The following is a 14,194-nucleotide window of genomic DNA, read 5'->3' as shown; positions in this document are numbered from 1 at the left end:
CACCATTTCATTCCAAGGATCCACGTTTCAGACCGCAAGGCCCTGCAGTCCCTTACACCTGAGCCAAGCAATGAACCCCCATTCGAGCTCATTTCCTCCTCTACCTCTGCTTCCTTTCTGGGTTCAGGCCCAACACCTGAACACCAGCAACTCTCACCTGGATGCCCCCATGCCTGCCCCCCCCCCCCCCGCAGGCAGCTTGATTGGCCAACTGCAAGCCAATAATGCTTTTCTCCCTCCACTAATTGCTAAAACATGCACAGTTTCTCAGACTCCATCCTCTTGCTTCCTGCAACCTGCATTTCTGATGTCAGGTATAAACTTTCCAGTTTTCTACTTAGAAAATCTCCCCTAACACACACTTTTTTTTAAACAACCCACTAAGGAAAAATTCACATTATCGAAGTCTTGCTGCCCCTTTACAGGCATCTTCAGCATTCGTGAGAAGCAGTTGACACCAGGAACAAATTACGCAGCATATAAAATTATTTTAGAGAGATGGTTGTTAGGAGAATCCACATAGAATTGCTTCTCAGTGGTATAGAAGCCCAAGAGGCCGCACATTGTGTAGTATTTGGCTGAGATGTTTAATTTTTTAGACTCGGGCCTATCTCAAAATCATGACCCAGTACTCTGAATTTTCTATCCCTGATTGTTCCATGTAGCAGATGCTGATTGATGCTGCACTGGCAAAAGGAAAAGGCACTCTGCACTTTGTCAGAGACACTCACGTCATTATTTCACAGCTTCTAGAGTTAAGCCTTGGAGAGTCTGTACCATTTTCAAAAATAGCACTCTGCTGGGAGGCAAAACTGAAGCAGGCATTCTTGAGACTTCAAGAAGTGTTGCAGGGAAGGGAGAGAGAATTCAGCAGCTCTGCACCGTCGCCACCCCAGAGTGTTACGGAATGTAGTGAATTATGAATGTTGTGTGCAAAAAAATCACTTTCGATGACCACGGAAATGTCACTCCTGCCACCGTCCCCCAGCCCGCTCACAAGACTTTTGAGCTGTTGATTCTGCCCCTGCGCTGCCGAGCTGGAAGCTCGTTCTCGGTTTTCCGTGTCTCCGAAGCAGCTGCAGGACAAGTGCCCAGCCAAGGAGAGTTGCCAGTGACGTACCTCGGGCAGAGGAACTTGCTGTTTCGCCCCTCCCCTCCCCTCCCCTCCCCTCCTCTTTGGGGCACGGATGGAGGTCCTTGAGTCAGTTTTCTCTTGCTTTGCACTATGTTCACTTTTTGCAACCTTGAACCCACTGGACAAAGGTGACAGGCTGAAGACGCTGGACGGCTGTGTGGCCCCGCGAGCATCTCGCCTCCGCGCCGCCGGAACATCCGATTGCCTTCCAGAACTGAAGAAATTAGAAGATAGCCAAGAACCAAGCAACAGCCCTCCGGTCCCCGGTTGCTTCTTCCTTGCATCGTGTGAGCTTCGAAAAAGAGATAGGAGGCCGACGCTTGGTGGTCTTTCTAGACGAGCAGAGTTTGAGCAGAGGAGAGTGTGCTGTGCCAGATGTCTGCGGATGGTCGCTCTGCCCATTCTGGGCCATGGCCAAGCCAAGCGTGGTGGGTTTCCTGTGGGGCAGGGTGGTCAGAAGTAGGAAGTGGCGAAGACGCCCAGCCTCTCCTCCTCCCATGGACTTTCTTATGAAGGTGCTTGCGCGACAGTTTCTACCAACTTAAATTCTGCCGCTGCAGCCGGCTAACCAAGTGCCGCCGCGGCAGGTGGCGGAGGGCAGGCAGAGAGCGTAGAGCACTGAGCGCAGCATGCGCTGAGCACCACGCAGGCCGCTTTCCTGTCGGAAGGGAGAGCAACCCATTAATTAGATGGGGACCCGTGAGCAGGGCGCAGTTTGCAGCTGCTGCCGCTGGCTTGCGGGCACTGGGGAAGCCAGCTCTGGCCTGCCAGGATCCCTCCTGGGTTCTGCTTCGGCGCCACATCGGACTTCTGCGAAAGAAAGCTAATTCTTAAAAAATGCCTCAGTGCCCTCCCACGCACACACCCCTGGGACCATGTTGCAGAATGTCCTCCAAGCATCCGCGGTTTCGTTTCTGGCAGCCATGCTGCACGACCCGTCTCCCCACAGGGAGCCGCCCAGAGTGATGCTTGGCGCAAGTTTCCGTGGAGGAGGCCAAGGCGACGTGGAGGGGGAGGGACGGACAGGCCCCCCCCAGGTTACCGTTTGCGGCAGGAGCAGCCATGGGGGCCACGCTTGGGGGGAAACCGCACGCCGCTGCCACTGCGGTTCTCACTTCCTCACCTCTCAGCAGAGGGGGGAATTTCAGAGGCCCTTTAACGCAACTCTAGTTAGTATCGCTAGGAATGCAGATTTGGGAACGTGCCTCGAGTTGTGTATCAGTTTCAAAGCAAGCGTGGTGCTCAAAAGACCGGAAAGGGGACGTCATCTCTGCCCCAAGGAGCCTGCAGTCTACATTAGAGGAAAAGTATGGGGCAGGAGCATGGGCCACAGGTGCATGTGTGGGCTCCTCCAGGAAATGGCGGGGGGGGGGGCAATGAAACTGGCACAATCTGCTCCGGCGGATATGGAGCAGCTGTGCCCCCCCCTTTCATGCAAGGCACTCAGGAGAACTAGATGCGAAGGAAGCCGTGTGGCTCGCAGCCCCGGGCGCATCCAAGCTGTGCTAGAGCGGGGGGTGGGCAGGTGGCCTTCCAGGTCTCGTCTCTGTGCAGAGCCCCCCACCTCTTTCTCCATAGTGGCACACGCTCGCCCGAGTTTCAGGCTTGGTGAGCCTGTGCCAGTTGCTTCTTGCTTCACTTGGCCCCTGTTCTCCCCTGGGGAGGGTGGGGGCGGTACATCAGCACCCCCGCTTTGCAGCTGCAGCCTCCACGCCACAGCCTGTGATCCCTCCCCCCGCCCCACATCTAGGGTGCCGTGTGTTGCAGGACGGTGACCCTGTGGGAGCAACCCAGCCGTCCCGTGGCTCTGGCACAAGCAGCGAGCGCTGAAGGCCCGTGGGGGGCCGTCCGTGGGGCCTGCAGGCTCCGCTCCCCATCCAGGCCTCCGCTCTTCTAGGAGCATGAAAACAGGCGTCCCTCCAGGGGCCAAGCCAGACGCCGTGGGGGCAGGAGCCTGGCATGCTTGCGCTTTTACGGGGGGGGGGGGCAATTCTTTCCTTCTGCCCCCCAAGTCTCTGCAAAAAACTCTCCCCCCACACACACCACCATTACCCTGGGTGGAGAACTGCCCACTGAGGGGCATTTTCCCAAAGGGGGGAACCCTCGCCTGCTGCAGCCGCAGCGAACACCACCCCATGCTGGAGGCGCATTGGGCATCCCCTCCGTGGGGCTGCGTCAGGGAATGGGGACCCCTCCGTGGGAAAGCAGGCGATGCCAGACCGTCCGCGGCATCGGGGCAGCCCCTTGCTTCCTGCGCTCCAAGGGGGGGCCGCCTCCTCCGCAGAGAGAAGCGCGATGTCCTGGGCTTCGCTCTCCCTCGCCCGAGTGGCCTGAAGGAGCCCCGCCCTAACCCCGCGCCCTAGCAATGTGCCGGACTCCATGTCCCATCATCCCCACCCAGCAGTATCCTCTGCTGCGGGGCTGCCTCCCTGAAGGCAGAAAGCATTCCGTGGAAGTTCGGAGCTCAGGCGCCTGCAGAGGCCAAGGTGGGTGGCCGGGCGGTGGACGGAAAGTGCGGCTCGTGTGTCGTGTTTTGGGAGAAGGGGAGCGGCAGGATTCCAGAAAGGGTCGTTTTTGGAAGGGAAAAAGTACTGACACCCCCATGTGACGCCCCGGGGGGCCGATCAGGCTGTCGGGCAGACAGGGCGCTGGCCCTCTGCCAGGTGGGCTTCCCGTAAAGAGCAGCCCGTGGGGGGGGGGGTTCTCGCTGCGGATTCTGAGGGGCCGGGCCAGGCTGCCCCCCGTGACCCCCTCCTCGTCACCGGGGCCCCCTCTGCGGCCCGCGACTGCCAGACCCAATCCGCACCACCTCCCAGCACACGCGTGTGAGGAGAGAGGCGGCCATGGCTCCCTTTCCTCCCCGCTCCGGTGCCCACCTGGGGCCCTCGGCCGGTGCCCAGGCAGGGCCCCCAGGGGTGCCGGTCCCAGCCCTGCAGCACAGACCCGCCTCAAGAGGCTGACGTCGCGGGGCCAAATTGGCCCCCCAGACAGGTCCGCCTTAACCCGACTCTGCCGCAGGCCATGCTGGTCCGCCCCCCCCCTTCACATAGCTTCACTCTGGGCTCCCGGGTTGCATCACACCCTCCTTGCCACTCTGGGGAAGCCCAGGGCCCTTCCGCACACAGAGCAAGCCCTTGAGCGGCACCGCTCGCGTCGCTTCCGGTGCAAACACGACGGGGAAGCGGTGGCCGGGGCCGATCGTCGCAAGTCCGGGCCACTGCTTCATGGGTGGCGCACATGCCCCCGGAGAGTAAGGCAGGGATGCGCTTGTGGCCAACGGCCCACGTGGCTGGGCTTGAGGGGACACGCCGTGCTTGGACCCGAAGCGGCCGCTCCAGGGAGCTCTGAGTAACCTTCCGCATTCGCCGGGGTGCCGGAAGTTGTGAGAACTGCGGGGGGGGGGGGGTGGGGGGTCGTGCCTCTGCTTTAACTGTAAAGTATGTGGGTAGGGAAAGAGAATGTACTTTGGCGAGAAGGTCGCAACCGTGGTTGGTACACCAGGAAACGAGCCGCTTGCGCAATGTACCCGTGGATACGTGTTCACGTCTGTTCGACTATCCAAAGCTCTGCTGAGAAATAAATGTATGACTATATTTGAAAGAGAAAGATCTATATAATATATTTTTAAATACGGAACTTAAAAGCTGTATACTCTTCTTCAGTTTTAATTTCCACTGTCCTGTGACCTTTGTCTGTTGGTGGCTGTAATAAAACGTTGTTTGGGTCTCCAAAGATGTTTGCTTCTGATGCGGGGCGGTCTGAGGCCACGACACAAGGAAGCCCCTTGCCCAAGCCGGAGGGGGCAGGACGAGCTGCCTGCAGGAGTGCCTTGCAGCACGGACCCCCGCTCACCACCGAGCCCGGATGCGGCCCCTTCCCCTCGCGTCAGCCCTCTTGTCCTTCCCGCTTCTTTGCAGGGCCGTGCCACAAATGTGCAGAACAGCACCAGGACCGCGGAAGAGAAGCCCAGTTTTGGTACAGAATCGCCTCTTTGGGAGATCATCGTTTGTAACATCTGTGACACATCAGTGGATCACCAGGATTCTCACAAAAAGAGCAAAGCAAACGACAAGACGGAGAGCAGGGCAGCCCCCCACCCACGAAAAAGTTGGCACCAGAATGGGCTATTTGGCCATGTGAGCAGTCCTCAGAGGGTGTGTTTTGTGTGTCCGGATTGTGCATGAGCGGTTACGCAGAGCAGAACACTGGCCGCTTCAGGTCCTCCTGCGAGAGAGAGTCACACTTGCTGGGTGAATTCACCCTCCCAAGCTCAGCATGAAACTATGCTCAGAGGCTGCTCGGGCTGCAGGACTCGGCCTTGGGTCAGCCTCAGTCCACACTGGGAAATTCTGCCGTCCGCAAGGCGTATCAAAGCTGCCAGCGCTGGGTTTGTCCTTCGTCCCTGAGGGAAAAGAGACCATTTCCAAGGGCAGAGTCCGTGGTGCATTTCAGGTCAGGAAGGGCAGGTGGCGGAGGGAACGGACCTCTTCGGAATGGCAGTTTCACACGTCAGGTACTGAATGGTCCATGGAAGATTTCACTAGCCCACTCGAAAGTCTTAAGGGAGAGAGGGAAGGACATGGGGTCAGTCCTGGGTTTGCAGGAGTCCCTTCAGATGGGTCAGAATGCTCACTTTCGCAGCCAAGACCAAAGCTGGGATTAACAGGACTTGGCTGCTTGGGCGGGCGGTGGTGGCGCAGCAGTCCCGCCAGCCGTGCTGGCCACGCAGGCCCTCCGGGTCAGGCCCCCACTGTGGAGGGCGGCTCTCTGCAGGCTGCGGGGAGGCAGTCTGCCGGCCTGCTGTGGGAAGCAAGACCTGAGGCCCTTGCTGGGATCCAGCAGGGCTCCCCCCCCCCCCCCGCCAGCATATTCCAGGCGAGACCCTGGCCGGGCCCACCTCTTGCCTGAGGCCAGATACCAACCAGGGATTTTCCAGCAGGCTTGCTCGCCCCCCTGCCCCCCCCCCGTCCAGCACCCGCCCTTGGGCACTTACCTTTTGATCATGTGCTCAAAGATCACGGCGGGGATGATGGTGAGCGTGATGATGTCACCGGCACTCATCAGAATGCTTGTGATCTGCTTGTCCTTTTGAGAACAAGGGGGAGGCTGGTGAGCTCGGCGCGGGGGCAAAGGGACGGGCACAGCTGCGCAGGGCAGGCTGCACCCGTGCCTTGATGGGGCGGCTCAAGCACCCGGTCACCCCCCCCACTCTGGTGCCCGGTGTGCACCCGCCCCTCCTCACAAGCGGGGCCCAGGCCTGCCCAGAGGGGTGGGAGGGCAATGCCCCCGCTCAGCACCCCCAAGGCTCCAGTCCGTGCAGTTTGGAACCGGGTGCAGAAGCGGCTTTCATTGCACCACGGAAGAAAGGAAGGAGAACTTCCAGGTGCGTCCCCAGTTCCAAGTTGAGCCAGTGGAATCTCTTTCAACGGAGGGGCCAAATCCAGTTTTGGAGAAGTTCCCAGGGGCCACCTTCCCACGGTGGGGGGTTAAAGGGATGGGACCAGCATGGCAGCGTGTTTTAGCTCAAGGGCCTTTCCGCAGGTAATGACGCCTCTGGAGAAAGGCCTCCGATCCTTTCTTTCCCTTGGGTGCTCTCCTGACTTGGGCCTCCGAGGAAAAGAGGCCCAAGACAGGAGAGCACCCAAGGGAAGGGGGATAGCCGGGGAAGCCGCGGCCCTCGCGGGAACGCCGGTGGACTGGGCGGGAAGGCAGGCGGGCGGGCAGAGGCCGCACTCCCACCCCACCGGTTGCGTCCCCTGCCCCACGTCCTCACCTGGAGGCCGACGACGTTCTGCCCGTTCACCTCGCAGATGTAGTGGTGGGTGAGGAGGCCGTTGCGCGCCGCGGAGCTGCCCCGGGCAAGCGCGCTGACCTGCCCCTTCTTGACGACGAAGCCGACGTGGCCGCTGCCGTCCTTGTGCATAGTCACCGTGCGCTGGAAAGGCCTGCCGGGAGCAGACGAGGCTTGGGGTCCCTGCCCTGGCCGAGCCGCGGGCTTGTTCCAGGAGCACCGCGAGCGCTCGGAGACCCCCCCCCCCCCGTTGGCTGACTTCGGAAGCAGGCGCACTGAGCGTGAGAGGACACAGCCCTGCTTCTCTCTGGTGACACCACTTCGGACTGGGGGCAGGGTGTCCTAGGAGTGAACGGTCCTCCAGAGAGAAAAGATCCCTCCAAAGGGACTCTGCATTTCCTCCGAATGCAAAGGGAATTTGCACTTCAGGAAGAATGTGCTGCTTTTCATCATGGAGGCTGTTCTTTAAAGGGAGGATGTGATCAGCTGAGCCTCCCATTCGTGTGGAAGCGGTGCAGCCTGGCCGGACGCCAGGTGGCCTCCTCAGCCGGGACCAGGCCCACGCTGCCTGTCCCGAATGTTGCTCTGGGAAAGCCAGACGCCCGCGGAGCTCACCTGTGTGAGGAAACCACTCCAGAGATCTCCCGGCAAGCTTTGTGGCCAACAAGCGGAAAGACCGCGGGGGTTTTTAGCATCCGGTGAGGCAGGGGGGCCTTCCGCTCTGGGACAGCAGAAGGCCACGTCTGGGGAGTCTTAGCCCAGTCACAGAGCACAGGAGATGACCCGTCCTGGGCCAGCCTGTCCCCTCCCCGCCCGCCCCCAAGCAACTGCTCGGGTTCCTCCGAGCCCAGCGGACGAAGAATCGCCCAGGAGGAAGGAGCCCTCCAGCTGCAGGGGGCCTCCCTGGCGTTCTTCCTCCCGCTGCGGGGGAGGCCCAAGCAGCCCATGGGTCAGGAACTGCTTTGCTGCTCACCTGGCCTCGCCCCCGTGTCTGAAGCTCACCTGTCGCGGACCACCATGACAATCTTCTCCGGCGAGGCCTTCTTCAGCACGCGCTTCGCCCTGTCCATGCTCCAGCCCGCGCAGTCCTTCCCGTCGATCTGGAGGACCTGGTCCCCGAAGCGCAGCCCCACCAGGGCCGCGGGGGAGTTGGCCTTGACCAGCTGCACAAAGAGCCCCTGGGGAGGGGACAAGGGGGGGCCTGAGTCCCCGGCCGCTTTTTCACGAAGCCGGAACACAGCAGCTGCGCCAGCGAGGGCTGGAGAGCAGCAGCCGAAGCAGGAGGGGAATGCAAAGGCCACTTCCTGGAGAAATGCACGGCTCGCTGGAACCCTGAACTGCAGATTCCCTGGTAGGAGGTGAGGACTGTTGGGAAAATGCAGCTAAATCCTGGCAGAAAAGGGGTGCCCGTGCGTCTTTGTGTTATAAAATGCCCACACCCCTTTCTCAGGAAGCGCCCAGAAATCCCAAGCCAGGTCACTGCTGGCATTTCCTGCTGCTGGAAGAAGTGGGACCTGATGGCTTCCCCAGGGAGCTGCCGGGGTGGCTGTTTCGCTGCTCAGGAAGAACTGGTCAGGCTGCCAGGTTAGTAACATTGCCATCAACCCTATTTGCATGCCAAGACTCACAATAATCCCCTGATGATTAAGTTAATCTCCTACAATCAAATGCCATTGTGTTGAGCCCCCTCTGCAGACCCCTCACCTTCTTCTGACAGTGCTCCCCTTATTTTGTCATCAACTGCCCAGCTGCTGGGCCCACGTGGCTCAGAATCTATAAAACACTCTGTGTATGCTCTAAAAGCTTGTAGTTGGTGGTGAGATCCACTACCCGGGATCATGCTGTCGTAAGTCCCTGCAGGGGCCTGGGTGGTCTTTCAATCGAACTGCGGAGGTTCAAGGCGAAAGGGTCTTTCCGGGCTGAACCCGAGGATCCTTGTCACGGCTGCCAGCGAGGCTTTCCAGACAGGGTCCACCACAACTTTTTCCCAAGTCCTCCCCCCAGGTTGTGACGATCACACAGCAGCCCTTGGATCACACATGCCCCTGTTGTCCGTACAAGCCCGGCAGCGCAGCTTCCCCCGTGACCACAAGTCCCCCAATCCCCGGCCAGCCCTTTGTGGGAGACTGCGCTTGAGCACACAAGCCCTCCAGCGCTCCGGAGAGCAGCAGGCCATCCTGGACAGCCGGCCGGCACAGCTCCCCGCTGGTGGCAGGATAGAGCCCGTTCCAGCCCCTCCGAGGGGCAAGCGGGCTGCTCTCGGGCCGCTCCCGGCCTGGCCCCCCTCCATGGGAAGCCCCTCGCGCCCAGAGCCTCCCGGAGAGAGGGGGAAGGGACCCCGGCTCTTCAGAGAGTGAGGCCCTCCCCAAAGTTAATCCCCCCCTCGCTTTTCTGGCTGCACATCCAGCACAATTATACCTCGTTACACATCGAACTGCCTCGTTACACCGTGCAAAGTTGCGGAACAAGGAGCAAAGCCGCCAGCAGAGAGCCAGCAAGGGGGCCGCTCCTTTCCTGCCAATATTCCAGGGCAGGGTGAAGAGCCGGGATTCCACCGCAGGCTGCATTACTGAGCGCAGCTTTTCCCAGGCTGTTGCCCTCCAAGGGTGGACCACAGTTCCCATCCTTCCCAGACAAGGGTCATGCCAGAGAAAGGCTCTCCCCCAGAAAAAAAAGCCATCCCTTTCCTCCAAGATGCCAATTAGGGTTTTGAAGCAAAAATCCCGAGCATCTGGGGCTGCAGCCCCACCTTCCTGGGCACAGCGTTCCTGCATCAGGGACTCGGTCTTGCTGCCACGACTTCAGACGGCAGAAATGAGGCCCCAGCCTTAAATTAATCCAGACGGAACAACCCAAAGCAAACATTCGCACTGCCGGCTTGGAAGCCTCTCGCAGCAGGTTGCACAACTCCCCGGAGGCACCAAGCGGCGCCAGTCACGCACAAGCTGCGGGGTCAGAGGCGGAGCGCACCGCCCGCGCCCCACGCAGGAGGGCCTCCCGGCCAGCCGGCCCCACAGAGCTCGGCCCCCTGCCCTGCCCAGACCCCTCCCCCAAACCCACCTTGTCGATGTTCCTCAGCCGCAGGCCCGTCTTGCCACGCTCGTCTTTGCAGAGGTGGACCTCGCGGAGGCCTGGCCTGATCTCTGCCCGGCGCAGCCCCACGTCGCTTCCCGTCACTGGAGCAGCAATCGGGCCGTGCGCAGAACCCGCCGCGGCCACCGCCTGCCAAAGCAGCAGCAGGAGCCACGTTAATCCCCTCCCCACTCAGCCGGCTGCCAAGACCCCCACCCCGGGCCCCCAGCCGCCTTGAGCAACATCGGCTGGCCCCCTGTTCTCTGGGGACCGACTTCTCCCCACCCAGAGGACTGCGCCAGCGCCTGATCTGGGACGCTCGCACCTCCTTTTTTCGGCACGATTCAAGGCGGAATTCGGAGAGCCCTGAAGAGTTCAAGTCATGCTGATCTGCACGACCCGAACGAAGAGTTTCGCGTCCGAGCACCTTCCTAACGTCCCGCAATGCAGGAAACACTTCCACGCCATCACGCCTTGCGGACGGCCGCAGAGTTGGATCTTCTTGGTGAAAATAGCGATGGGTGAACGGAAGGCGAAGATCCAGCGCACTCGGACAAGCCGCTGGGACTCCTGGTGGGATTTCTCTGGGCACAAGCCCACCCGACAAGCCCATGAAAAGCCGAGAGCCTGCATGCGCCCAGAAACGCTTACGTGGCTGCTCGCTGGGGCCAGTGCCAGATTCTTCCGGACTTCCTCACTTGACAGCGAGAGCCCCATGTAGTCATTGAGGTCAGCAAGGTCGGGGTACAGAACTGGTGGCTCTGGGGAAAAGAAAGCGAAAGAGGACCTCAACTCAGAGCGTTCCTTTCAGAATCCAGGCTGGAATCTCAGCGCCGGCATCCGCCAAAGCAGAAACCTCTGGACTCACGAATGCCAACAGCCCACGCTCACCGTGTGAACGAGCCAGCACCAATCAGCACATCCGACGCGGCTTTCACGTCACTCGGTGTGAGATCACATCGCACTTTTCAGCAGAGCCAGGTCACACGGCCAGCCAGCTTGGGGTCCCCTAGAGCCGAGCGCCACGCTCTCAGCTCAGCACCGTCCACAAGGCAACCCACAAGCTTCCGCTACGTGAGCAGCCTCTGTGGCTTCGGAAATCATCGCTTGAGATGTTTCACCGCTTCATAAGCCTAAACGGCTTGGGACCTGGGTATCTAAAGGAGCGCTTGCGCCCATATATGCCCTCCCGCCCCTTGAGATCGGCAGCAGAGGCCCTTCTCCGGGAACCCTCCGTGAATGATATTAGGAGGGTGAGTACCCGGAGGAGGGCCTTTTCTGCGGTGGCGCCCCACCTATGGAATGCGCTCCCCAGAGAGGTCCGCCTGGCACCGTTGTTACTTGTTTTTCGGTGCCAGGCCAAGACCTTTTTATTTAAAACTTATTTTAATTGCTAAATTATTGTATTTATTAGGATTTTAAAATTAGCCGAGAATGCACCGGGGGGGGGGGGTTAAATGTTTTTTTTTCTTTTAAATTGTTATATTGTTATTGTTTATGTATTTTTTTGTGTATTTTTTGTGAGCCGCCCCGAGGCTTTGTTGCAATGGGGGTGGCACAGAAATGTTTTAAATAAATAAATAAAAATAAGCCACGTTTAAACCTGTGACCTGGCACCACCGAAAAGCACGGAGGGGTGGTGAGAGGATACTGTGATGCGACCTGCTGCGGCTCGTTCACACGTGCAAATCACCCACCTGATGCCACGGGTGACATGTGACCCATCCTGGGGTCGTCTGCAGGCAGGTGTGAATGCTGCCTTTGGCCCACAGTCTCCAGTCCCCCAGCCAGGGTCGGGTCTGTCCACCCTAGTGAGCCGTCTCTGCACCCGAGAACAGCGCCTGACAGATGCACGGACCGGCACTGGCCCAACTTGCCTCTGAGGAGGTCCGTGACCTCTTGGCTACAAAAGCCAACACTGCATTAATGCAGCAGGTTTTAAGGGTGACACAGAATTCCGCGTTTTTTTCAAGCAGAGTTACCAGTGGATTTGGGTAGCTCGGGATCCTTCGCTGCAGCGGCTCCAGGAACTGAACCCGAAGATGCAGCTAGCGCAGGGGGGGCAGCTGGTGCCTTCGGGGCCACATTATTCTGGGCCTGCAAGGACAGAAACAGGACAAGACTTTGGTGCGCCTCTGTTGACGGTGGTCACGTGGCAGTCCTCCCTCGTTTGCCGCAGCAGCGGTCATTCTGGAGCCGCCGTGAGCCCATGCGCAGAAGGCCTTCCCTTCACACCTAGACCGTGGCAAGCCCCCAAGGAGCCCGGGGCAGGGGGCCAGCCTTCCAGGCCGGCTAGTGCCCTGGGGGATGCCCCGGCGAAGTCCACCGGCCGGGCACAGCCAGACTGGGACGGCTCTTGCAGAGCAGGAGCACCGAAACCCGCCCAGAACGGAGGAAGCGCTTCGCCTGCGAAAGGGAGAGCGAGCACGTCCAGCCTGCGGAGCACAGGGACGGCGCCTTCTAGAGCGACCCCGTGCTTGGCAGGGGAACGTGGAGGAGAAGCCCTGTGGGCAAGGGGGGGCACGCGGGGGCAACGCTCCTTGGGCTGCCTGGCTCGCACCTGGACTCGGACGGGGCAGCCCTTCAAATGAAGGTCCACAAAAGCCGCCAGGCCACCGACAAGCAGAGGGCAGTCGTGCCAGCTGCACGGTGTGCTGGATTATAATGCCCATCATCCCGCACTTGGGGATTGACGGAGGTTGTAGTCCAACTCCCCTGGGAGGCACCAAAATGTCACAATTCAGCCAGCCGCGCAGGACCAGCCCCTCCCCAGGATGGCCATTTCCAGCCCGTAACCCCTGAGCCTTTCTCGGCAGCGGTGGACTGAGCCGTGCTGAGCAGCACCGTTTGGGGGGGCTCCTCACCCCACCCCGCTCTCCTGACTTGGTTTCCCCTTCGGGGTCACGGCATGGAGATGCAGCCTTCCAGGCCTTCGGGGGGTGGTCTGGTCTGCCCCATCCCTCCATCCTTGCCCCCCCCCACAGCTGCCCCCAAGGCCTTCACGCCTCTCCCCCTCATTCTCGCAGGCACCTGGCGGGCAAAAGCCCCGCGTGCCGCCTGCAGGGCAGTGCCAGGGCTGTCAGGATCGTACGGGGCTCATGCCCCTTTCCCGGGCAGAAAATCGTTCCGGGGTTCTCTCGCAAGGGTGCAGCTCTGTCCCCATCCCAAAAGATCGAGACGCTGCTCCTGAGGGGGTCGCTCTCACCTGCAGGGCCTGATCCACCTTCATGTCCTCGAGTGACGGGTACAAAATCGACATGCTGGCTGGATCCACCTGCAAAGACATACACAGGCGGCATCAAGGTTGGGGCAGAGGGGAGATCCTGGGACTGACCCCCCCCCCCACAGCACTCTGCCCTGGGGAAGGGTGGGCTGGGCCTGGATTGCTGACAAACCGAAGCACACCTGGTTCCTCCATATCATCGTTTGCTTTGGAATCCACCTTTCCATCAGAAATGGCACTCAAAGAGACTAACAGGAACCACGCAAGAAGTGGAACCTTCAGAACAAATAAGAGCAAAACGGAGGGGGAAAGAAAACGAAGGGTGCCCAAGCGGATACCACAGCCTGAAAGCAGTTGGCGCGCCACGGATCTGCCTGAACAAAGACGTCTTTGCCCACCAGAGGGAGCCCGGGGCAGCCACCAAGAGGGCCCTGACTCACCTGCCCGGAAAGATACCTCCAAAGATTATGGCCCCCACTGCGGGTCTTAAAAGGGACGTCAGCACACCCGGAAAAATCCAGACTGTGCCCATTAATAACACGCGTTTCAGCCGATCAAACCAATTTGCGCCAGTTGGCAAAGTCCCAAAGGAAATGTGTCTTTCATTGATTGCTGAGCCAGAAAAAGTCCCAGAACTCCCAGGAGTCCCCATGCTGGCAGGGGAATGCTGGGAACCGCAGGCCTAATTCTGTCTAAATGGCCCTGGGATCGCGCCCGTATGTTCCTGCTAATGACACACACTAGGAACTAGATGATGAAATTCCCCAGGCAGCTAGAAAAGATTATTCCATGACAGCGTGTTATCCCGCCTGCTAATTAAGGCCACCAGAGGCTTGGTCACAGGTTCCGAGGAACGTCAGCCACCGAGGTGATACCGCGAGTTGCTCAACAGGAGCATTAGTCATAGGAAAGTATCACTGGGACTATACAGTGGTACTTCCCCATTTTCCATGTGTGTGTTGTTGGAAAAAGC

The 14,194-nt window shown here is 59.8% G+C and overlaps 1 protein-coding gene across 1 annotated transcript; it reads right to left on the bottom strand.

Annotated features, from left to right (window-relative positions):
• Positions 1 to 4,784: 4,784 nt before the first annotated feature.
• SDCBP2 (syndecan binding protein 2) lies at positions 4,785 to 13,257 on the bottom strand. The gene is made up of 8 exons (XM_044455119.1): positions 13,090 to 13,257; positions 11,981 to 12,095; positions 10,650 to 10,759; positions 9,987 to 10,148; positions 7,929 to 8,104; positions 6,909 to 7,080; positions 6,129 to 6,220; positions 4,785 to 5,692 (listed from the first exon to the last, which is right to left on the bottom strand). Exons 1-8 carry the CDS (start codon positions 13,255 to 13,257, stop codon positions 5,638 to 5,640), a joined length of 1,050 nt encoding a protein of 349 aa, XP_044311054.1. The 3' UTR covers positions 4,785 to 5,637.
• Between the last annotated feature and the right edge of the window lie 937 nt (positions 13,258 to 14,194).

The sequence above is a fragment of the Varanus komodoensis genome, unplaced genomic scaffold, assembly GCF_004798865.1.
Source record: "Varanus komodoensis strain SLA01 unplaced genomic scaffold, ASM479886v1 scaffold8, whole genome shotgun sequence".
Classification (NCBI taxonomy): Eukaryota; Metazoa; Chordata; class Lepidosauria; order Squamata; family Varanidae; genus Varanus; species Varanus komodoensis.
Note: the sequence above shows the minus strand (reverse complement) of the source record. Positions and strands in the feature narration are given on the sequence as shown.

Bases quoted from the DNA above. Each gene is read 5' to 3' on its own strand.
- SDCBP2 (XM_044455119.1), bottom strand. From the start codon at position 13,257: ATGTCGATTTTGTACCCGTCACTCGAGGACATGAAGGTGGATCAGGCC. The intron at 10,760-11,980 runs GTAACTCTGCTT...TCTTTTCCCCAG, and splicing joins CGAGCTACCCAAATCCACTG to AGCCACCAGTTCTGTACCCC. The intron at 8,105-9,986 runs GTGGGTTTGGGG...TCCCCTCCCCAG, and splicing joins GGCTGAGGAACATCGACAAG to GGGCTCTTTGTGCAGCTGGT.